The sequence below is a fragment of the Sorghum bicolor genome, chromosome 1 (genome assembly GCF_000003195.3).
Source record: "Sorghum bicolor cultivar BTx623 chromosome 1, Sorghum_bicolor_NCBIv3, whole genome shotgun sequence".
NCBI classification, from domain to species: domain Eukaryota; kingdom Viridiplantae; phylum Streptophyta; class Magnoliopsida; order Poales; family Poaceae; genus Sorghum; species Sorghum bicolor.
Window position 1 is genome coordinate 64542916 of NC_012870.2, and position 24130 is coordinate 64567045.

Sequence of the window (24130 nt, forward strand, 5' to 3'; positions counted from 1 at the left end):
CGTTGGATCCCAAAAAACTCTCCCCCAATGCTTTAAGATTCACCCCCTCTTTGCGTTCTGCACCAAAGTAGGCAAAGCATTGGATGTTGGCATCCTACTACATGGAGAAACGTGAGGAAAGAAGCTATTGAAACTTGGTGCAGATCCTTTAAGTTTGAATGGCTAGCTTTGGTGGCCTTGGAAGATTCAAAGTGAAAAGGGTGCTTCTTGCAAGGAGGGCAAGCACAAGGAATGAAAAGCATACAAAAGCGCAAAGCCTTGCATTGTGCTGTTGTCTGCTGGTTACCACAGTTACCACAACCTCTCCTCTCTATCCATGAATGCTTCAGTTTTGGTTTTTTACTGAAGACAGTAGTAGATAGAGGCGGATGGCAATAACAGGGGTTTAAAGCAAGGACTTGGTTCTTGCTGTTGCTCTTGTGCCCTACATGGTCACTTTAGGTTTGTCTGTTATTTATTAGAGGATGAATGATGGGGTGAGGCTGCCCCATCCACCACTCCAATGACTTTTGCAAAATCTACTAACTGTCAGGGTCTCAGAACCTTCTATAAGCAGCCTTAGACATGCCTCCCTTGTCCCTTTGTGCTTTGGGACCCGGCGTGGCCTTATTGGGGGCTATATCTACAGACAGGACAGTGCTGTGATTGATAGTTAGTTGTACTGCATCAGCCAAACTCCCTAGAGCCAAAGCCTACAGCAGCAGCAGGCAGGCAGCACAAGTTGCATGTCTCCAGCTGAGCAGCAGCAGCAGCAACAACAACAACAGCGCCATGGCGAGTGCAAGAAGCTGGTCAAGGCTGTTCGCCATCTCGGCCTTTGTCTGCCTCCTGGTGGTACACCCTGCTGCCATGGTGAGCGGCCTGAGGAGAGAGGACATGGTCCTCGGCCGTGATCGGGCGCCGACGCCGGCGGAGGCGCCCGCCGCATCGACAGGGAAGCAGCAGTTCACGACGGCGACGGCCGTCGGCGCTGCGCAGATGAGCAAGTGGAGGGTCCGGCGGGGCTCGGACCCGATACACAACAGGAGCTGACGCGACGCCATGGCATGGAAGTCTTGAAGCTGACATTGACAAGGGTGGCAGCAGGCACTTGCCTGAAGCTGTGTCTGCTGCTCAAGCAGGACGCTGAACAAGGCAATATGGTGTGTGTCTCTCTCTCTTTTGTTTAGCGATTAGCGACTAGCGAGAGAGGTAATCTCTTGTGTTGCTGGAGAGGAATACAATTGAGGAGCTAGTCTGCAGGAGATTTGTGGGCAATGAAAGGATGAATGAATGAATGAACAGGGTGTTTTAGCTTCTTGGCTTTAGCTGTAGGAGGATAGCAGACAGAGGCAGGTGGATGTTAATGTACTAGGTGATATTCAGTTGGACTGTGATATAGGAGTAATTTCTCGTCAGATTTTAAGATGTAATGCTGTCTTTGTTTGCATTGGTTCAGAGGTGGATGTACATGTCGCTGAACTTGGAGGTATTGGTCCTGCTCTCGTTAACGCTTTGTTCGTTTGGCTGATAAGCTATGGCAGAAAGTACTGTTGCCTAAGTGCTGAATGACTAGCGGATTGAGTTCAAGCGAGGTTGGGAGGAACGTTTTTATGGCTTTGATTGATGAATTGCAGACTGCGATTTGCACACTACAGTACCGTCATGGCACTGGTCCCTCTGCTCACTCGTACCGATCGTAGTCACAAACGTTATGATGGCTGGTGGCGCGCTCTCTGTTGCTTTTGCCTATGATGACGCCAATAAAAGCAGTTTGATCTAGAACAAATTTAGAAATTAATTTGATTTAATTTAGGACAGAGGTACTTGTTTAATATAGGCCGGTTGCATTAGGACACTCACAATGCAAGACTCTATCATAGAGTCCAAGACAATTAATTACATAGTATTTATGGTTTTTGCTGATGTGGCAGCATATTTATTGAAGAAAGAGGTAGAAAAAATAAGACTCCAAGTCTTATTTACACTCTAAGTCCACATTGTTCGAGGTAATAAATAACTTTAGACTCTATGATAGAGTCTGCATTGTGAGTGCCCTTAGTCATCAGTTGTCACTGGTCACCTCGCGCAGCGACAAAGCCGCATCTTAGAGCCACCGATACATTTATCAATCATTCGATAATATTTTTCTTTTATAATAAATTAGTGAAATAGGGCTTACTAGCAGCAGCTACAGAATTGTAGATGAGCAGGCGTTGAGCATCAATGGATTGGTCACCTGCATCAGCTGCTCAAGAACACGCAAGGCAGCTTTGCTTTAAGGGAGCCGTACTCGTTACGTACATCACGCACGTGGTACGGGCACGGCACCGCCGCCGAGCACAGCTACTGCGTACAATACAATGTACTAGTACTAGCTTTCTTTCCTAGCCGTATGTGGTATGTACGTATGTACAGTACGATGGGATTTGGGGGGGGGCGGGGCTTGGTGTCGGCCCAATCAATTTTCGGTTGTGGGCTTGGACGACAAACCAATGGCCTACGAGCCTTCCTCTTTTGTACGGTGGGACTGGCTTGTCTACGAACGAAACATTATCAGATACTCCATACCGACACACCGAATATGGTTGTTTAGGCCTTGTTTAGTTCCAAAAAAATTGCAAAATTTTTCAGATTTCCCGTCACATCGAATCTTTAGACGTATGCATGGAGTATTAAATATAGATAAAAATAAAAACTAATTACACAGTTTAGTTGGAATTGACGAGACGAATGTTTTGAGCCTAGTTAGTCCATAATTGGATAATATTTGTCAAATACAAACGAAAGTGCTACTATTGCTATTTTGCAAATTTTTTTGAAGTAAACAAGGCCTTATTCTGATATTTGGAACCAGATATAAATAGTGTCGGATGCGATACCTATAACTATTCTACATTTGTATTAGAAGTTCAAATTTGTCTATTCATATTCGGATATAGTGAATATTAAATGCCCAGTAAGACAAGTAGAATGAAAACGAGATGGATATTTCTATGATACATGCAATGCAACTATGCAAGCAACAAGCTAAGTATGAGAGCCTATGCAGTGATGGGTCTAGATAGAATTATACATAGAGAGGAATAGGAAAGAGAATAGGAGACATAATGACATATTAATAATAGTAAAATGTTTCTATACTTTTATAAATAAATACAAGACAACTATCATATAACTTGACTTTTATAATTTGATTTATAGCCAAGTTCTTGGCTCTATTCTCGATATTACTCTTATCTAAGAAACTTACTCCTCTCTTCTTAATTTAGTTGTAGTTCTTTCTTTTCCTTAGTTGATAATAAACCTGCATGAAAACCATCTAGTTTCTTGGTTCGGAGTGCCCTGAGCAGCCTAAATTATTTGTGTACTTTGGAGTTTAACAACGAAATACCCTGAACTCACGAATTCCATTTAGCTCCCCCCACATATATGAACGGTAAAAATGAGCAAACGGCTTTCATAGTGTTGCGATCACCCACTTGCTTATATTGCTTCGTGCAGTGACACAAATCGTCATCTGCGTACCGTACGTGTTGTACGGATGACAAGTAGAACAGCGACTGGTACTACATAGTACCTATACTAAGCTAAATTTAGTTGGGCAGAAAAGGACTAGATTAATTAGTACGACTAGCATAATTAACCACACTCGATTTGTTGTAGCGACATATTTTGACATTTAGTATTAGAAACCGAAATTATGCAGGGCGGCATCGAGAAGGAGGCTTTCGTGCGGCAGCTTCTGCTCGCCGCCGGCGTCCTCCAGCAGCCACGACTCGATCGCCGACAGTGGCACCTCCCCTTGCCCGGCCGATGTCGAGTTCTCCTCGTGCACGAGCAGCAGCCGGTGCCCGGCAGCCACCGGCGGCGCGGCGCGTTTATTAGAGGCGCTGGAGATGGAGCCAGAACACTCCGTCGTTAGCACCGACGACGACCCCGACGTGCTGTCGGTCGCGCCGGGCGGCGTCGCCGGGGCCGGGGCCGGGATGACGGTGCCACCGACGACGGCGCAGCTCCTCCCTGCCGCTGGAGCCGCCGCCCACCCGTCCAGCAGCATCCCGTCGACGCTGCGCGCAGTGGGCGCGTACGGTTGTGCTGGCGCCGCCGTCGGCGCCGAGCCCGCGGCGGCCATCCCCGGCGGGCCGGCGGCGGCGTCGACGGAGAGGGCGTCGCGGAGAGCGCGCCTGGCGAGGTCGATGTCGGTCTGCAGCTTGAGCTCCCACTGCCCCTTGCTGGGCGACGGCAGCGACGAGGCGGCGGCGGTGGAGGCGCGCTGGCGCTGCTGGTGCTGGAGGAGGAGCTTCTTCTTGAGGTGCGTGTTCCAGTAGTTCTTGACGTCGTTGTCGGTGCGGTCGGGGAGGTAGGAGGCGATGGCGGCCCAGCGGTTGCCGAGGAGCGCCTGGAGGTGGACGATGAGCCTGTCCTCGTGGTCGGAGAAGCCGCCCCGGCGGATGCCCGGGCGGAGGTAGTTGGTCCACCGGAGGCGGCAGCTCTTGCTGCACCGCAGCAGCCCTGCAAACCATGCACTCAGTAGAGTAATCAGTGAAGTACTGCGAACTCGCATCGAGCGACGACATGGCCGGCCGGTGTACCCACACCCACCTGTGTTGCCGGGGACTGCGCGCCAGTTGCCGGGGCCGTGCTCCTGGACGTAGGAGACGAGGACGAGGTCCTCCTCGGGCGTCCACGGCCCCTTCTTCACGCCCTCCTTGTCGCAGCACGGCGGCCGCCCCATGGATCTCGATCGACCAGCTGAACCGCCGCCGCGCCGTCTGTCGTCGTCGTCGTCGATGCAATGCCGCCGGCCAACACCTACCGTCGCCCTACCTGTAGGTAGAAAAGGAATCAAGACAAGGTTCCCAGAGGCGTGTGCGTGTCTATGTGTATTTATATCCACGGCCGGGAATTCGATCCAACGTGTACACTGCACTGCACGTCTGCTGTCACGTCTGTCTGCACACACCACACAGAGTAGACGTACTACAGCACAGAGGCAGCACAGAGAGTAGTACTACAGCACAAAAATAACAAATTATGATATCGTTTTTGAATTTTCGTTAAATATAAAAATTTGTTAAGTTTTACAATTTATTTTTTTTATTTTTTAATTACCAAAATATGGAAATATCTTGAACCGATCAACCATTGTTTTCTATATTGTAATATACGTCCTTGACGCTCCTGTGCTACACGTGGCACAGCAAAGTCAAAGGGTAGAGCCATCACTGCGCATGTAGATTGACAGTGAATTGATCAAGTCAGAAAAAGAGTCAAAGCACAGATAAAGACCGAGCCACTGGACTGACAGTAAATTCGCTAGTAAACATTGCTGGTCTAAAATGTTATAACTAAAAATACTGTTAGTTAATTTATCGTGAAAAGAAAAAAATATTAGGCCTTGTTTAGTTGGCAAAAATTTTGGATTTTGGGTACTGTAGCATTTTCGTTTGTTTGTGGCAAATATTATCCAATCATAGACTAATTAGGATAAAAAGATTCATCTCGCGGTTTACAGACAAACTGTGTAATTAGTTTTTGTTTTCGTCTAAATTTAATACTCCATGCATGTGCCGTAAGAATCGATGTGACGGGGAATCTTGAAATTTTTTGGGAACTAAACAAGGCCTTAATTGATAGAAAAAGTACGATTTATAAGATAAATAAATAGATTCGCATACACTAGCGGCTAGCATTGCTCGCTCTGTCATTTTTAGGATCCGTTTGGTTTGTAACATTAAACTTTAACTCACGTCACATCGAATGTTTAAATATATATATATAGAATACTAAATATAGATTATTTATGAAATTAAAAACATAGCTAGAGAGTAATTTACGAGATGAATCTTTTAAGTCTAATTAGTTTATGATTGAACAATAATAATTAATAAATAAAAAAAACTATAGTACCTGTTAAACATTAACACCTCCGCCCAAACATCTCGTTCATCCGGTATGACTAGTTGACTACTCGGGCATATACATGCATGCATGCAGAGCAGCTCAAATGGGTCGTCCTCGTCCCCAAATCCCCAAAATAGTTAGCGTGTGCGTATTATCGCAGCAACTGATGATCGCGAGCAATCGAGCCACACATGCATGTTCGTTTCCTCTCAAAGCTTGCTTGCACGAATATAATCAAAATGACGCTCGGCTGTGGAAGGGTCATCGTCATCACGGACACGGTGTTATATAATGCTACGTACGTATATACTCCATGCATCCATTTTCAGTACAGTAAAGTTATTTTCCTTCCACCACTGAATTTACATTGACAAATGTGCAAATACATATATATTTCAATTCGAATCTATATTGAGATATGTGTTTACACATTTATCAATGTGAATCCAGTGGCAAAGAGAGTGGTAGCACATGCCCTTAAGGGCAAAAAAGAACTATGTTCTTTTTAGTATGCAACTATGCATTATAGGGTTTGAAAATATTAAACAAATTAAGTTTATTCAACAATTAGTCAAATTATGTACATTTTTATGCATAAAATTTATATGCACAGGTTCTTTCAAATGTTTGTATTTACTAATTTTAAGTTTTTTATTGGCAAAACCCTCATAGCAAGCTGGAGCTGCTCCATTCCTCAGAAGAATGAAACCTTTGCTAGGGAGTGGAGACATTCTTGTGTCATGTAATATACGTCTCCCCCCATCTCCTCTGAAACTTTGTAACCCAAGGCCATGTCTTCTATCCACCGGTTTCCGGAATCTATGGAATATATTGCTGGTGTTTTATTGGCAAAACCCTCATAGCAAGCTGGAGATGCCGCATTCCTCAGAAGAATGAAGCCTTTGCTAGGCAATGGAGACATTCTTGTGTCATGTAATCTACGTCTCCCCCCCCCATCTCCTCTCAAACTTTGTAACCCAAGGCTATGTCTTCCACCCACAGTTTTCAGAATCTATAGAATATATTGCATGTGGAGATTCGTTCCTCCTCTCCTCCCCCCAAGTTGACCTAAAAAACCTCATAGCATCTTCCATGCTGAATCTGTGAGGTGGTATCTTTGAAATAAATAGAGACCTGAGAGCTAAAAAGAAACCACTTATCGCGTAGAACCAATTCCCCTATATAAACAGTCCATATCATTGCTTCCCCATAAGCGCGATCTACCAAACTACCAAGTGATGATTATGCATAGCAAGACTATCTCCAACAAGAGACGCAAAGGATGACGCAAACCCAAAAAAGGTAGCGCACAGTGTTTTAGATGAAGAAAATCGGCTCCAACAGAAGACACAAAGAGAGTATGCATTTTGGGTACTAGGCCAACCGAGACCCTTATTTGCGTCGTCATTTACTGAGATGCAAAGACTTGGATGGCTATAGTGGTGGGCCTAGCTTGAGGACGCTGCCCTTGCACGGGAGGAAGACGACGGTGCAGAGCCCCATGGACGAAGTGGAAGACTTCGTCCTGGTGGGGGACGCGGGTGAGGAAGATGTCGAGGCGGGGAGGAAGGCGCCCGGCGCTCGTCGGATCTCGCACGGAGGGAGGGAGGCCATGCAGGGAAGGGACCTCGCCGGCAAGGCGGGCCCGATGACGACGGTGGTGAGGCGGGGAGGGAGGGGGCCGGTGCGAGGTGAGGAGGGAGGCGGCCGGAGCTCGGCAAGATGACCTCGAAGGTTCTCACTGGATCTCGCAGGGAGGGAGGGAGGTCGTGCAGGGGAGCAACCTCGCCAATGAGGCAGGCCCGACGACGACACCGGCGAGGCAGGAAGGGAGACGACCGGTGATGGCAGGGAGGGAGGCAACCGGCGCTCAGCAAGGAGGGAGCGCGACCGACGCTCAGCGAGGAGGGACATGGGCGGTGCTCAGGGCGCTTCCTTTGCCTTTCGTTGTTGGAGAAGGAAGATTTTAGGTTCGTGACTCATTTACTATGTAGAACCCAAGGCCTTGTTTAGTTCCCAAAAATTTTCAAGATTTTCCGTCACATCGAATCTTGCGGCACATGTATAAAACATTAAATATAGATAAAAAAGATAACTAATTATACAGTTCACCTGTAATTTGCGAGACGAATCTTTTGAGCCCAGTAAGTCTATAATTAAATAATAATTGTCAAATAAAGCCGAAAATACTACAATAGCGAAACCCAAAAATTTTCTTGAACTAAACAAGGCCCAAATCCTATAATGGGTCATGGTTTTAGGTATCATCTGTTGGAGATAGTCTAAGAGGTTTTGGTGGCCAAATTACACCTCGAAATACTTTTCAAAATGTTATGCACCTACTAAGGCTTTGTTTAGTTCCAAAAATTTTTGCAATTTTTTTAAAATTCTCCGTCACATCAAATCTTACGGCATATGAAGCATTAAATATGATTAAAAAAATAATTAATTACACAGTTTATCTGTAATTTATGAAACGAATTTTTTAAGACTAGTTAATCTATAATTAGATAATATTTATTAAATACAAACAAAAATGTTACACTGTTCATTTTATAAAATTTTTTGAAACTAAACAAGGCCTAACAGAAGGAGGCACAGGCAGTACTATGACTTATTAATGGCTCGGGGGCCACACAAAAGGCGTAACATATGGAAATGAAATTCTAGAGCTACCTCGAAGCTTGGCAATTGACGATTGCTCCATCGCGTACGTGATCCCGACAGGTCGCTATCACTGCAACATTCCATGAAAGCTCAGGTTTCAGGGGCTGCAAGTTTTACTAATAAAGCCTTGTTTAGGAGATGTTTGGTTAGATTGGTAAAGTTTAACAGGTACTGTAGTATTTTTGTTTTATTTGATAATTAGTATTAGTATTCAATTATTGACTAATTAGGTTCAAAACATTCGTCTCATAAATTACTCTCTAGCCATGTTTTAGTTCCATAAATAGTTTACATTTAGTATTTCATGTATATGTTCAAATATTCGATGTGACGGACAATAAACTTTACCGTCCGTGACCAAACAGCCCCTTAGTTGAGGAAGTTTTTGGGTACTGAAGTATTTTTGTTTTTATTTGGTAATTATTGTTCAATCGTGAACTATTAAGCTTAAAAAATTCGTCTCACAAATTATAAGCAAACTGTACCATTAGTTATTTTTTATCTATATTTAATGTTTTATACATGTGCCACAAAATTCGATATGATGAAGAATCTTAATTTTTTTTAGATTAGAGTGAACTAAGGCCTTGTTTAGTTCGTAAAAATTTTCAAGATTCCCCGTCACATCAAATCTTTGGTCGCATGTATGGAACATTAAATATAGACGAAAACAAAAACTAATTGCACAGTTTTACCTATAATTTGTAAGATGAATCTTTTGAGCCTAGTTACTCCGCGATTGAACAATGTTTGTCAAATAAAAACGAAAGTGCTACAGTAGCCAAAAAAAAATCAAACTTTTTGCAAACAAGGCCTAAACATGGCCTAATACCATTTCGACCCGTCGGGCGTCGGTCGTCCCATTTTGACTTGTCGTCGTCCGGCGTCTGCACGCAAACGCAATTTGATGCGTCCGAGTCGTCAAGTCTCCAGGACTCTGATCCAGCAGCTCTCCTTGTCTCTCACTCCACCACCACACACAAGCAAGCGTGGTTGTTACTATACGTACTTACCAGTACTGCCATTTCATCACCTCTTAATATATGGCCTGATAGATCTCGATCTCCTCAAAGATTGAAAGATGCAATTAGCCAGGAGATCTGATGTGGAGGGATCGGAGTAGGCAGGGAGTACTAATCGTATACGTACTGATTATGCGTACACATAATGCCTGATGCACTACTGTCTACTGGTACCCTACTAGGCACGCCCGGTACATTGCTGCAACAGATGGAAGCAAGCAAGCAGCGATGCTACCCTACACTTTTTTTTTTGGAGAGAGCTACACTACACTTGATGTTCACGCAACATGCCGCAGTGAAGGAGTACGGTACTCAAGCCTTGTTATTTTTTTTTAATTCTCCATCACATCGAATCTTTAAACGTATGCATGAAGTATTAAATATAAACAAAAATAAAAACTAATTATATAGTTTGGTTGGAATTGACGAGACGAATCTTTTAAACCTAGTTAGTCTATAATTGGACAATATTTGTCAAATACAAACGAAAGTGCTACAGTATCGATTTCCCAAAAAAATTTTGAACTAAACAAGGCCTCAATAGTAGAGTACGAGTACATCGCAGGACCTAGGCGTTGTTTAGTTTTAAAAAAAAATACAAAATTTTTCAGATTTTTCGTCACATTCAATCTTACGACACATGCATAGAACATTAAATATAGATAAAAGAAATAACTAATTGCATAGTTTATTTATAATTTAGAGATAAATCTTTTAAACCTAGTTAGTCCATGATTAGATAAGATTTGTCACATAAAAACGAACAGTGTCCATTTTGTAAAGTTTTTTGAAACTAAACAAGGCCCTTGGGAAGGGAAACGCCCTACCATTCTGTACCAACCATAAAACATGAGGAGAGCATGCATTACCCCCGTAAATGGCAGTGATCAAAAGTCAACATGGTGCATGTCCACGACGCAGCATGGTCAACTATTGCGTTGGGATTGAAATAGCCTGCGATCACCGCTCAGAGAAACAATGCAGGACCGACTGCATGCAAGATGAGATGATTTGACCTATCTGGCCGGGATACACTTGTTGCATGCATGGCTTTACTTCTACAGTTGTACATACAGTACGCCAGAGGCGGAGGTAACCGATCGTTTGTCGGATAAATCATGATAGAAAGTACTGCTGATTTGTTATGAGAGAAAAACATTACCGAATGACTGACAGTAATCTCAAGCAAGCAGGCTGACGGGTCAATCCTTGCAATAATCCACCAAGACAGAGAGAGAGGGGAAGAAAAAACAGCGATGAACTTAGGCCTTGTTTAGTTCGCAGAATTTTTTGGCTTTGGCTACTGTAGTATTTTCGTTTGTATTTAACAATAGTTGTTCAATCATAGACTAATTAGGCTCAAAAAATTCGTCTCGCAAATTACAAACAAACTATACAATTACTTTTTATTTTGATCTATATTTAAAATGCTCCATACATATGTCAAAAAATTTAATGTCATGGAAAATCTTAAAAAAATTTAAAAAATTTTTGAGAGCCTTAAAGGCTCCTATACGAGCAACCAACCAGCACTGCAGATCGGAGAAGGCAGACCTGGTCAGCCGGCGACGGGTGGTGACCTTAGCTAGCTCTCGCGATCGACGCGAATTAATGTGGGTGCACGCCGGATGGCAACTTGGCCCGCGCAACGCCACCGACGACGGCCGGGATGGCCGGATGGGCACGCACGCCGATCCCCCACCGGCCACCGGTGGGCGCGTGGCGCAGCAGTTCCCGGCGAAACTCGAGATCATATTAATGGACCAAAATGATGAGCTTTGCTTATTGCTTGTGTACTCCCCCATGTCCTTCTGTGCAATCCGTTAACTGTTACTACTGTCACGGTTCCTTCTTAACAAGGCCTCGTTTAGTTCGCAAAATTTTTCAAGATTCTTCGTCACATCGAATATTTGGTCGCATGTATAGAGCATTAAATATAGATAAAAATAAAAACTAATTACACAGTTTACCTGTAAATTGTGAGATGAATCTTTTGAGTCTAGTTACTCCGTGATTGGACAATATTTATCAAATAAAAACGAAAGTGTTACAGTAGCCAAAAACTAAAATTTTTCGAACGCGTAAGATTGTCTCAGCGAGCTAAAGAGGCACATGTGGCCATGCATGTGGGCAACGAGCCGGTGCCACATTTTCTCCTCGGTCGAGAGGACAATCCGCACTACGGGGCTTGTTACGGATGGATTAACAGTGCTAGGATGTCGAATGCCCATGCTCCTCCGGCTGCAAACTCACCAAACTACTAAGGTCAGTCAGTGAGATACTATACGTCAGGTCATCCGCATCACGGAATTCATCACACAAGTCCTCTCGCGACTTAATGCAACGGCGACCCTCACCATCAAAGCCGTCCTTCCGGTCAGCCTGGCACACGGGCAATGTGGCCTAATGAACATGTGGCCAGCCCCTCAGAGAGGCATCCAATGCAATGCAATGCTCCCCTGATGTCTCAGCTAAACAACCTTGCGACGTCCTCTAGACATACTCAAGCCACATTCTCTTTTTTTTTTCAAGGCAAAAGCTTTTGCACAGACAATCCTACCGGTAAATTCAAAATTCCAGGTTCGATCTCCTTCAGGCTAGCCAGATTCTGACCTGAGGCATTAAAATACTGAAACAGCAAACTCTTGAGTCTTGACAGACCATCTTCAATGCGTCAACAAATCTACGGTGGGTGGATGTGTCGTCTTCAGATCAAAAGTACTAAATAGCAGTATTAATTAATACCAGCAGACACGTTGTGTCATGAAATGAAGGAAAATAGAAAGCTTCTGATGAGGCACAAAGAAGCTTGAACACTTCTCTTGGAAATGATTTTGTGAAGTGAACAAGTCAGAAAGAAGTCAGATCTAGAGTATAGGCAGAATTAATGACTCGATCAACTAATTAGGATGGCAATTTGGCTTCTTTCCCTAAAAAAATTCATTATATTTCAAGCAAGCATCATATCAAACGGTACCTTACAATTCACCAGAACTTCATTCTAACACCACAAAAATGGGCAAGGCCGGTAACCATGCACAAAGTAAAGGTGTATACTGACAGAATCATGAAGGCAGTGAGGGAAGAGGCAGAGAGCGTGTTAACTGAGAGATTAACCAGACCAGTAAGGATATTTGCCTGAAAGAAGAAGACACTTAGGTTTCAGTTCAATTAACCTGGCAAATGGAACAACTCTCAAATAAACGCACTGTGATAATTTCCATTTTCTAGTAATAAAGAAAGCAAGCAATGATCTTACCAGAAGGAATGAACCAAGCATGTTTTGATTGAGTGCATCTTCAAGAACCAGGTTCTTTTTATATGAGGCGAACCCAGCTAATGTGAGGATAGATAAAACCTGCATTGGATAATCAGTTAGCATGAACAGTGAAACTAATGTGAAGCATGAACAAAAATACTAGACCAAACAACTAAAGAAAAAAACCAGACACCCATTGTTGATAGACTCTTAGGAAAGCAGGTTGATTTACTTGGGTAAGTAGTAAATTTCATGGCTTTGCAAACCCCCTTGCTACTATTCATGGGTCTGATAATATGGCAAAGTTGCTCCCAAATCATAAAACAGTAACATTAGCAGGCAAAGCAATCAATAGAGTGGAATTTTGAATCATTCCTTGCACATTATATCAAGTGGAAACATGTAAGACAACTGAAGATTACAAAATATTTAAAGCATATACGACTGCATCTAATAATATGTCCTTGTCAGATAAAGTGCATATTGTTAAAGAAAAGTCCAATATATTTCCGCTGCTTAACAAATACAAACACTACCAAGATGTTAAAGAAAAGACCAACCTGGTGTGCTAATTAATGTATACTATAATTACACGAAAGAACATAGAAAAGAACAATACCTGAAAATTCTGGCCAAAAACAAGCATAACATAAGCGAAGTTGCACTGCAAAACGATGTTTCGACCAAGTTTCAAGCTCATGTATTAACTACCAATTCAATCTAAAGACTGAGCAGAAAAAAAGGCTAAGAAGTAAAGTTTATTTACTGCAAATTTAAATGTTATAACTCCTTTTACACTGTATTCAGCCTATTAATAAGCATTAATGTTGCCTGACTAAAATAACTGTCATTCAATGTAAGACCACAATATTCTGCTCCACGAACCATAAAATTGCTATTGCAACTTTTAAAAACATTCACCAAGATGGCTTCACTCTTCAACATTTTTTATTTCATGCTAGAGTAAAAAGTTAATCAAAATTAGTATCTTACCATTCGCCGAGAAACTCTCTCAATATAGCTATCAAAGATGATTGCCAAAAACCTATAAACATGACGTGTGAACAAATTTTAATAATCAGAAAATATTCAAAATAGTAATCAAGCATGTTGTTGTTGTTTCAATGTTTCTTACCAAAAAGATGCGGCAAGAACCCAGATTTTCATGACTTGAGTGTTCCTGTTCTTGCCCTTTGAACTAGTGTCAACGAACAGATAGAAACCCAAAGAAACACCAAATAGAAACATACCCCAGTATCCTGCCATGGGAGGGTATCCATTAGTGGAATGCATATTTTTACAGCAATCTTAAAATACAATGCATGAAAATTTATGGCATGCAGCTACTAAAAGGGCGCGATAGCTAACAGTTATTAGTGTGTGTAATTAAGCTTAGTAAGATAAAAAGAAACTATGTTTAGCATACATAAATAGGGTAAAACAAATAGAAAAAAGATTAGTAAGATGCATGTGCAAGACCTGCATTTATGCCTGCATCTTCATGCTAAGAAGGTTGAACGGCTGTATGTTTCTCAGCATTTCAGAAAATAAATGACAAACTACGTAGAACTGTATTTTTTTACCGAGGATGCTATAAATGCCCTCCTTATTCTGGCTGATTATATCAGCATTTCTTTTATCAGAAATGAGGTACTCATTCAATCCAGAAGATAACCAAATCTGGTAACCTGAAACCAAAAACAGAGACAAATCTTTAAGAAAAATATTTTAGCAATGTAAAGTCCATCTAAGCAAACTGGAGAAATCTGTACCAGCAAGGATAAGCAGACCAACTAATCCACAATGTTTTGGATGAATCCTGACAATAGATGTAAGGATAGAAACAGCTGCGAGGGTGAAAAAGAAGTTCCAATGAACACCATATTCTCCTACATGGACCTACAAAATAAAAAAACAGTAGTGTCTTCAAATATGGAATTACTATTAGTAACTTCTCTACCACGCCAGGAAAATTGTTATCCAATCACACCACTTTCAGTATTACTGAAAAGCAAATATGTTGTGGACTTGTGGTACATAGGGCTTCAGTATCGAAAAGAGGAAATGGGCATCGTAAATCATATCATATTATAGATCATTGAGGAAAATGAAACTAAACAATTACATGAATGGCCGTGCATATACAAAGAAATTGCACACCCGTGTATGTGTCCGTTATAGTGAATCACCGAAATAAGTAAATAGTAATGTAGGTAATTGGTGCAAAGAAACAAGAAAAGCACCTGATAATCAACACCCCATGTGGAGATAATGCGAGCAAAGCCGAGAAATACCAGTGGACTTGTGGAACTCAGCGCTGCCTTGAAACTCCTAAGGAACCCAAGTAGGAACATTGTAAGAGACATCATATGAATCTGGTACACTGATGCTGATTGGCACCTATGGTACAGAAACTTATGTATTCGCACAGTGAAATTAACGAATTCAAATCAAACATTGAAACATGTGAAAGAAGTTCTAGTTATTAGTGATTACACTAGATAAATGGAGCACCAAGTGTCAGTACTAACTGAGAATCAGCAGGACACATGTTGCAGTGCACCACACTTTTTCCAAGTGTCTATTCAGTATCCCTAAAGATATTTTGTTATAATAAATGACATCAAATCATAGTTAAGGACTTACATTGAGGCTATGTTTCGTGCTTGTCTAGATACCAGTGCGTTAGCCACTACAAAAGATCCTACTCCAAGATCCATCTGTTAGACAATGTGCCAAATTCTTAGTATCATTAAAATGGGAAGATGATTTCAGATTGTACATTGCAACTTCTGAACTTTCAAAATTAGTAGTAATACATTCCAAATTGTACATGGCAGCATAGGTTCAATACTGAAAACAATAAGCAAAGAATTTCTAGACAAAAAGGTCAAAATTAATTCAAATAAAAACTGCGAAGAATAAGAAGTCATTTCATAGATGTTTCTTGCTTGCCATTTCTAGTAAAATAATAATAGAGGAAATTGTATATGCAAAACACGGGATAAAAGATAGTAAGATACTAGAGGTGATTATTAGTTCATGTTTCCTGGCCAAGCTAATAAAATCATATACTCATATTAGTCATATATCTTTAAAGTGGCAGAGCCTGGACAAGCCTAAGCATGTTTTTTTTCCTAAAAAAACGAAGCCTAAGTATGGTAACATACTTGTAACATAGACCATGTACACAACTGCACAAGCAGAGTTGTTTTGCCTGCAGTCTAAGGGTCTGCAACTGCAATGTTCGATGGCAGCGAGGCCAGGCAAATGCCCTGTGTCACCAGCCCTTCAATACGCCACTGTACCGTTAGTAATTTAAACATTTTAATGACTATGAACAGTTTGTAGAAGGTGGTGTGTGTGTGTGGTGGGGGGGGGGGCTGGTTCTTGAACAGCACTAGTATTTATCATGAGGGTTAGGCCCAAACATGTACAGGTGTGGACAAAACAATGGGGAGATACAAATAAGATACGAAAAAACAAAAGGAAAGAAACAGGGCTTGATATATGACTTACGATGCCACTACCATATGTTTCAGCCTTGGCATAGCGTCTTGGAAATATTTTGAAGTCCACAGCTAATATGCACAAACATGTCACCAGAACCTACAGATTACGTAATCACTTTTTATACTTCAGTGGTGCTGCTACATCTCCAGAACTAAAGGACACATGTTTTCCAATAAATAAAATTTTACACACCACTGAGACACGGTAAGAAGATATGTCTGCCCTGAGCGAAGGCAGCTGACTGAACCCATCTTTAAGATGAAGCTGAGACCTGGGAGGACAGGATTACATCAATTCCACAACAGCACAGACTGTGTGCTAGAAGGAAATACAAAATGGACTTTAGAATGGCAGAATCTAAAATGACTTTCCACAGTTCATGTAATAACTCATAGGAAATACCTTTCAAACATGATGTAGATGGATATCAGAACTACAAGAGAAATAGCACACGTAAAGGCCCATTCAGATAAGACCTGCAAAATCAAGGAAAAACCCAAGGATCCTCATTTTCCTTTTCTTCCAACTAAAAAGTGTTTAATTTATGCCCTGTACTGCAAAGTTTGTTTCTCTGTGTGCTCTTTGATCATTTTTAATTAAAAAACACTAGCGACTAAGCACAACCAAAATATAGAGAAGGGTTACTTACTGTGAAAACCAAAATAATTGGCAATACAACAGTGAGATAATCTACACCTAGTGTAGAGAAGTACTGCATCCAATCTTTATGAACAGGGTGAACTTGATCATCATTTTTCTTTGCTGAATCCTTCCTAGAATTATCTAAAACATGACGAAACAAGGGAAGTATTTGTGGTTTGTCAGATCAAATCTATACATGGAAAATAAAATAAGAGAGCGTTTATTTGTTAATGTGAAAATTTAAAAGGTCATACTTATAAAACACAGAGTATACTTGAAATGGATGGCCTAATCTATGGCATCAATCATCAGATTTATCAACAAGTTAGAAATGGAGGGTGACACGGAAAATTTTTAATAGAAAGTTAAAAGTGTACATTTCTACGCTAACACTGTAGAATAACTTGGACTATATTGTTGAATTCACGATTTACATAAAACAGATCCACAGTTAAATCTGCAAAAGTTGCAGCCCACTAGTAATCTGATTTCCCAACCATATTAGTGGATCTCACTTGAGGATTTGTCGTGGAAACTGATTCATTGACGCCTTACACAGAGCAGAATTTGCAACATTTAAGATGAACTGAGTCACTGACCTCTGCTGCTCCACTTTCTGAGAACTACCAATGCCTATGCACCAAAAGAGGGATCAAGTCAAATCCCTAACTCAGCGTGCTTGCGCATACAGAAAAATTGGCAGTAGATTTGAATGGGTTACCGGCACGACGGTGGAGAGCGCCGCGATCTCCAGCAGGGAAGACCCCGTCAGGTTGCTCACGAATCTGCATCACCAAGGCAGGGGAGGAGTGTTAAGGGCGAGAAGGGGAGGGACTGAAACCGCAGCCTCGATTCGTGGGCTAGGGACCCTGGACTTACTGCTCCTTGAGGAGCTTATTCGGGTTCAGGGGCTTGTCGAAGAGGCGGCCCTCCATCGAGATTCGAGAGGCGCGGGAGTGGAGGCGTGAGGGACGAGGAGAACTGCCGGTAAAGGCGTCAGATATGGCCGACGGCACCGCAGCAACGGTGGCCGGCGGACGACGGCGAGGCGAGTGCTTCGCTGGCAGCGGCGAGCCGGCAAGCTGCGACCACGCCTTGGCTCCTGGCCCGGTTTGGGTAGAGCTCCCAGCAGCTTCCGCTCCCGCTCTCAGCAACTTCCGCTCCAGCCGCTCTCCAGTCAGAATCCCGTGGCCCAAATATGGTTTTTTTTTTTTGAGGGAGTGGCCCAAATATGGTTGAAGAGGCTTTAAGGCCCTAATTTTTTTAAACGAACTTTAGGCCCAAATTATGGTCTGCATGAGTAGGCTTCTGTGGCCCATAAGTCTGAATGTGTTTAAAAAAGAAATCGCTATGGGGCATATGCATCTGCATAGTGTTTCTCAAAGAAAAAAAAACATCTGCATAGTAGTCTTTTCATGACAAAATAAAGTACGAAGCTATAAATGTCAGTAAAATTAGTAGTAAATTTTATAATCATGTGTATGGCTTTGGATGACCGGCACTTGAAGATGCAGGATCTATACTGATTCAGGCAACGTGCCTTACGTCTAATTTCTAGTGGTGTTCAATCATGTTTCTAAGCACAATAGCTCAATGTTTGCACTAGGAGTTATAAATAAAGGAGCGGAAGAGAGCATGAGCTTATTCGCTTGTCTTATAAGTCGTATTTAGCAATGTTTTTCTTTCACAATAAATCAGTGAACACTACTTTTAGACATGGCTTTTCAAACAAGCGATATATGTCTAGATACTAAGGGTCTCCTTAGATATATTTGGAGACCATGTTACAAAGAGAGGGAGAGTGGAAAAGGAGGAGGAGCGGGGCTGGTAGGCTCCACCTAGCCGACGAGGACCCTTGGTGCAGGCCTATGCTTGGCCGAGTTCTCTACCGTCAAGTTTTGCTTCAGAACTCAGTAGTCTAAAAGCTCGACCAAAGGTTACCTCGATGGAGTACAAGTCCGAATAATAAGGGAGTACCCCTTGTCCAAATATTTGTCATTACTCTTTTTTATTGAAAAAGAGAAAAACATAGAAATGTGTGGATTAAAATGTTCAGCACACATTATTAGAAAAAAAACTTTAGCACAAAAAATATTAAGGCCTAAATTAGGGTCCGCATGATATTATGGGCTTATGTGGCTTGGATATGCTAAAAATAATTACTATGGAGCATATGTATCCCTGTTCGTTTGAGTTTATTAGTCAAATATGTCTGCTATTCAATTGTGTTTTTCTTTCACAATAAATCAACGAATAATACTTTCTACTTTTTGTCATGACTTTTTAGTCAAGCGAACAGGACGAGCAGTAGTTGCTAAAAAAAATCTGCATAGTAGTATCTATATATATATGGTTACTCTTGTATTGAAGACCAGAACAATTTTTTACAATAAATCTTTCACAATAAATCAAGGCCAGAACAATTTTTTACTAGTTACATGTGGTTACTCTTGTATTGAAGACGGCTAGAACTCTGCTTTAAAGTACTAAGGTTCATATTCAGGAAAGAGCAAAACACATAAGTTTAGCACAAAAAACGAAAAAGACTGCTTTAAATTACTCAGGTTCATTTGGGAAAGAGCAAAACACAAAAGTTTAGCATAATAAAAGACAAAAGGAACTCTGCAAGTACAGAGGTTGATTTAGGGAAAAGCATAATACAGAAATGTTTTAGAACAAATAAAAGTAAATGTCAAGAATGGGATTCGAACCCATGCCCTTTCGGACCAGTACCTGAAACTGGCGCCTTAGACCAACTCGGCCATCTTGACATGTTGCAACTAACGCAATAATAACTGAGATGAACTTTTGCAGAGCAGAGACAAAAGGGAGACAACAAGTCCAGCTTGCATGATTGAATTTGCATCCCAGTATGGCACAAGATTCTAGTTTCCATAATTTCATGAACTCCACCAGTCACCACAAACTTTGACTGCAATTACAGTATCTCAATATATGTGTATCTGAGAAATGCCAGGCTCATAACGTGAACCAAAATAACTATACTTATTCACCAAAAGAATTTAATTAACACATGACAAATTGTTGTGTGAGACATATCGAGCTCATAAGATGAAACAAAAAAACTATATTTATTTATCAAAATAATTCAATTAACACATGACAAATTGTCCTACACATTCTTCTATACGCACAAAATGTGCTATCTTCCATGCTCCACCCACCCAACTCTGCTACCTAAGATAAAACACAAAGAATTGAACTCGTACATTGTTGTACAACACAACAACATCTATTCCTGTCGTATAAATATAGTTCTTCTGCACAAGGTTCAGCATCAGCTGATGCGTGTTATGATGTATCGGCCTTTCTCTAAGTCATATATGATTTTCGTCTTGGGCTTCCTCCATCTTGATACAAAAAGTACTCCACATAAAAGAAACATTCCCAGCACAGCAAACAATGGTCTATTGCTATGGATTGGTTCTGCGGCGGTGTGCAATGGCTTTAAACTTGTATTTTGCATCAATGTGATGAAAGCTCCTAGAGCCCATTCAACCTGAACGTCTCCAACCTGGTTTGAATACTCAATCCTGATCAGTAGAAAATTAAATTAGATGAGCATATGAGATCACTTGGGAGTAAATTTCACTATGATGTACTCAATATGCTTGCCTCTTATCATCCAGTGGTACACCAAGACTGTCATGCAGTAGAGCCACAATATATGCCATCGAGAAGCAATACCGTGAAAAATCTTCATCAGACCTATTAGGATACTTTTTTCTAAGAGTGGACAAATCCTGATTGCAAGATTGTTCTCCAGCAAACATAAAATCAGATAGTGATGACGACTTCTTAAGTCCAAAGAACTGACAGACAATGTACAGGAGTTAGAAGTGTCAGAAGAAAAGGTTGACATGCAAAAGGAAAAAAGAAACATGTAATGGACCTTTGAAGTAAAATAGAAATTTTCAGTTGCCAAGAAGTATCCACGCAGCTCAGGTACGAAAGTAGGTCCCAGGTGACAATGTTGATACTGGCACTTTTCTGCATTTATATGAGATACATGTGGCACTAATCTGTAAGACATCATGCTAAATTGAGCTTGTTCAGGTATACTAATTCAGAAACAGTTAGGCAAAATATTTGAAGAGCACGAGATTTGCAAAAGGTATTGACTTGGTGCATCAGTGAAAAACAGCTATCTTCAAGTGATTTTTATGTCAGTGTATGTGAACAACTGAACAAAGATTTGTAGTTTTGCATATATTTCTTACCCTTTCCTTTTTGCAGTAACAGCAGCGAAGAAGATATGCACTCAGTAAAGTTTCCAGTCCCATTATCAACATATTGATTCTCTAATGTTGACCTTGAAGTGCTGCTCATCCTCACCATCACTTCTTCATTGCGTGAATATCCTCTGGGAGCACAAGGATCAGCAAGTGTACCATTTTTGGAAGAGCCTGCAAATGCGGGTGGTGAACTTAAAGAGCTACTTCGCTTGGTAATTAGTACTTAGTATCTCCATAGACTATAATGCAACTATAGAAAACACAACCTATTAATCCCTTCCTGTTTCCCACACATCTTACACTCTGTTTAGTTACCAAGTATACAATAAGCCAATGGAACGAGTAACTGCTTCAGAAAATTTCAGTCAAGTGCCCACTTCATAAAACTGCTAAAATGGCTCCTATTCTATAACTATGGTCCAGGTACATTTGTACTTACATAGCATACCAAAATAATTGCAGTAAGAATTACTTATAGGCACTGTGTTCATGAAGTAGCGTCTAGTTGTGTGACGGTGTGAATGAACTCTTCATTCAGAATATATATTTTGTGAGACTTAGTTCTCTTGTACATCAGGTGCTGAATTCCTAGTTATAGTTGCAAGCATTGTTTTTTGAGGCATCCAGGAGTGTCTTCAATGCCATGGGACATCATAAGGTCTTAGTTATGCCTAGTCTCCTAGGTCTAATGCATGTCCCCAGTGACACAGGAACAGGACGCCACAAGGTCTCAGCACAAAGCTCACAATAGTGCTAAAGTCTAGACTAGATATATTCATAGAGTATAGAGTAAGGAAAATTTAAATCCAAATAAATACCTCTTGACCTCAGCATTTCATGAAATGAGTCTTGAGCTGCATTCTGCAGAAGTAAATGATTCATCAGCCGGTTAATCTATTGTAGGATTCACAAGGTTATACAAAGTGGAAGAGTCAGTGGATATAAATAACTCACTTGACCAAAGTTTAAAAAGCTGTTGGTATAGAGAGTGTATGTTCTTTCACCAAAAGTATAATTATATGACAGTTCGGGTGGAAGTACTTCATCAGAAACAAAGGTAAGCTGAAACAAAACAGCAACAGTTACTTTGGTAAAGAAACATATTTTTGGAATATGACCAGAAAAAAAAAATCTATTATATGTATTGACATCAAGAAACCATAAGTGGAATCTGGCCATCCTATATTACTGAAGGCATTTATAAAGTTTACAGAAATCGTAATTTCAAGTAAGTGAGAGTCCTTTTGAATTTTAGTGCACTATCAGGGACTCATTAGCATTCATTGTATTTAAACAAGATCCAAGATCCCAGAGGGATCACAAACTGTGTATGCACTCATCGCTGAACCTGAGCTGAAGCGCCCCCAAGTTCAATTATTCCAACGGTTTTGTTAGGATCCCCTCCAAGTCTGCCAAGAGCATAATTTGCCGCAACCCAAGCATAGATACCTTCATCCGAGCCTGTAAAAGAGGTACCAGCAAGTGTAAGCAAACAAGTTGAAAGTATTTTAGCTAATATAACACAAAAGGGCATACCCCCAACGAATTTTTATGCTTATAGTATTAATTTTCACTGTGCAGATTATTTTAGATTGCTGCATTCCAGCATTTTGATTCCATTTGTTTTTGTCTGTTACTCAACCAACAGAAATGCCAAAGCTGCATAGCCATTACATATTTCTACTAGTCATTTCCAAACCCATCAGCTCACATCTATTGCAAGCTTGCAACAAAGAACCAGCAGCAATTGGCGCTCTCTTTACATACACATTCTAAATCAGTTAGCATTTCCAATTCATTGAATTATTTGCCATCTCATTTAATCACCCAATCCCCTATCCACAATGCAATCAGCTACCGAGCATTTTTTAGAGCTAAAGTACAATCACTTCCCTCAGGAACAGAAAATGGCAAGGCGAAAGCAGTACCTGGGATCACTTTGGCCCACGCGTCCTCGAATCGGAACCCAGAGGCTCGTAGTACGTCCCTGCAGGACGCTAAGATCGCCTCCTGGGCGCGCTCCTCGAGCAGGCGCAGCCCTGCGGTAGCCATGAGCCGCACCTCCGCCTCCCGAGCGGCGCCTCCCGAGCCGACAATCTCATCCCTCGCGAAATCTATCAGCGGCTTCAGAGACTCCCCGGCCCGCGCCGGGTCGGCGGCGAAGGACGAGAGGCCCGGTGAGACGCGCATCACGGTGGAGCGCGCCAGATCCGGGCGGCCGTCGTGCCCCGTGGCGAAGACGTGGGCCCGCGTGCCCGTGCTGCCTCCGTCTATGACGACGGAGAAGCGCGCGGAGGCCGGGCCGGGGGCGGGACGACGCGGCGGCGAGGCGACGGCGTGGACGAGCGCGGAGACGAGGAGCGCGAGGAGCGCGGTGCCGAGGCAGAGGCCGCAGAGCCTGCGGCGGCGGCGGGGCCGTGGCGAGGGGGGTTTGGCGGTGGGGTCAGGCATGGTGGTGAACCCCCGGCCGCCGCTGACGGCCGACGCCGCCCGCTCGCCGTGACTGGTGGACGGCGAGAGAGGTGACGACGACGTCGAGGCGTCGAGCCTTTATTTTATTTTTTATTTAAATATATGGTTTATATTAAAATTGGGGGGGGAGGAGTGCTTTTATAGTACGGACAGGGCCGGGTGGAAGGCGATGTGCAAAGTTTACGTCAACGCATCATCAAGACGACTTTTTTGTTTTCTATTACACGATATTAAATCAAATTATTTATTTACACGAAGTTTGTATCAAATCAATTTATTTTTATTTATTTATACTTAGAAGGCATTCCTGTGTAACCAAACTGCTCTATACAAAGGGAATCTACGTACGGCACACTTGAGGTGTGTACTATAGTTACAATGAATTTTGACGGCTTCTATGCAAATAAAGAATT

General features: G+C 41.9%; 4 protein-coding genes and 1 non-coding gene across 6 annotated transcripts; all 5 read right to left on the bottom strand.

The window, feature by feature from the left end:
• LOC110436311 (myb-related protein 306-like) lies at positions 3391-4996 on the bottom strand. The gene is made up of 2 exons (XM_021463038.1): positions 4585-4996; positions 3391-4494 (listed from the first exon to the last, which is right to left on the bottom strand). Exons 1-2 carry the CDS (start codon positions 4715-4717, stop codon positions 3668-3670), a joined length of 960 nt encoding a protein of 319 aa, XP_021318713.1. The 5' UTR covers positions 4718-4996; the 3' UTR covers positions 3391-3667.
• LOC110432401 (wiskott-Aldrich syndrome protein family member 1-like) lies at positions 7321-7800 on the bottom strand. The gene has a single exon (XM_021452739.1). It carries the CDS (start codon positions 7798-7800, stop codon positions 7321-7323), a length of 480 nt encoding a protein of 159 aa, XP_021308414.1.
• Positions 12393-18106, bottom strand: LOC8080756 (uncharacterized protein At4g17910). Of its 2 annotated transcripts, XM_002467740.2 has the most exons (16): positions 17869-18106; positions 17711-17774; positions 17589-17622; positions 16997-17130; positions 16750-16823; positions 16540-16618; positions 16354-16443; positions 15481-15554; positions 15078-15165; positions 14607-14733; positions 14418-14522; positions 13970-14093; positions 13828-13879; positions 13454-13498; positions 12835-12933; positions 12393-12713 (listed from the first exon to the last, which is right to left on the bottom strand). In XM_002467740.2, the coding sequence occupies exons 1-16, from the start codon at positions 17922-17924 to the stop codon at positions 12561-12563; spliced, it is 1398 nt and encodes a 465-aa protein (XP_002467785.2). In that variant the 5' UTR covers positions 17925-18106; the 3' UTR covers positions 12393-12560. The 2 variants fall into 2 exon arrangements, with proteins under 2 accessions (XP_002467785.2, XP_021309933.1); XM_021454258.1 differs by lacking the exon at positions 13454-13498.
• TRNAL-CAG lies at positions 19680-19760 on the bottom strand. Its single transcript has one exon. It is a non-coding gene; the product is annotated as a tRNA-Leu (tRNA).
• On the bottom strand, positions 20060-23820 carry LOC8080757 (probable apyrase 6). The gene is made up of 8 exons (XM_002467741.2): positions 23174-23820; positions 22594-22706; positions 22200-22307; positions 22064-22106; positions 21231-21416; positions 20903-21000; positions 20626-20822; positions 20060-20543 (listed from the first exon to the last, which is right to left on the bottom strand). Exons 1-8 carry the CDS (start codon positions 23694-23696, stop codon positions 20288-20290), a joined length of 1524 nt encoding a protein of 507 aa, XP_002467786.1. The 5' UTR covers positions 23697-23820; the 3' UTR covers positions 20060-20287.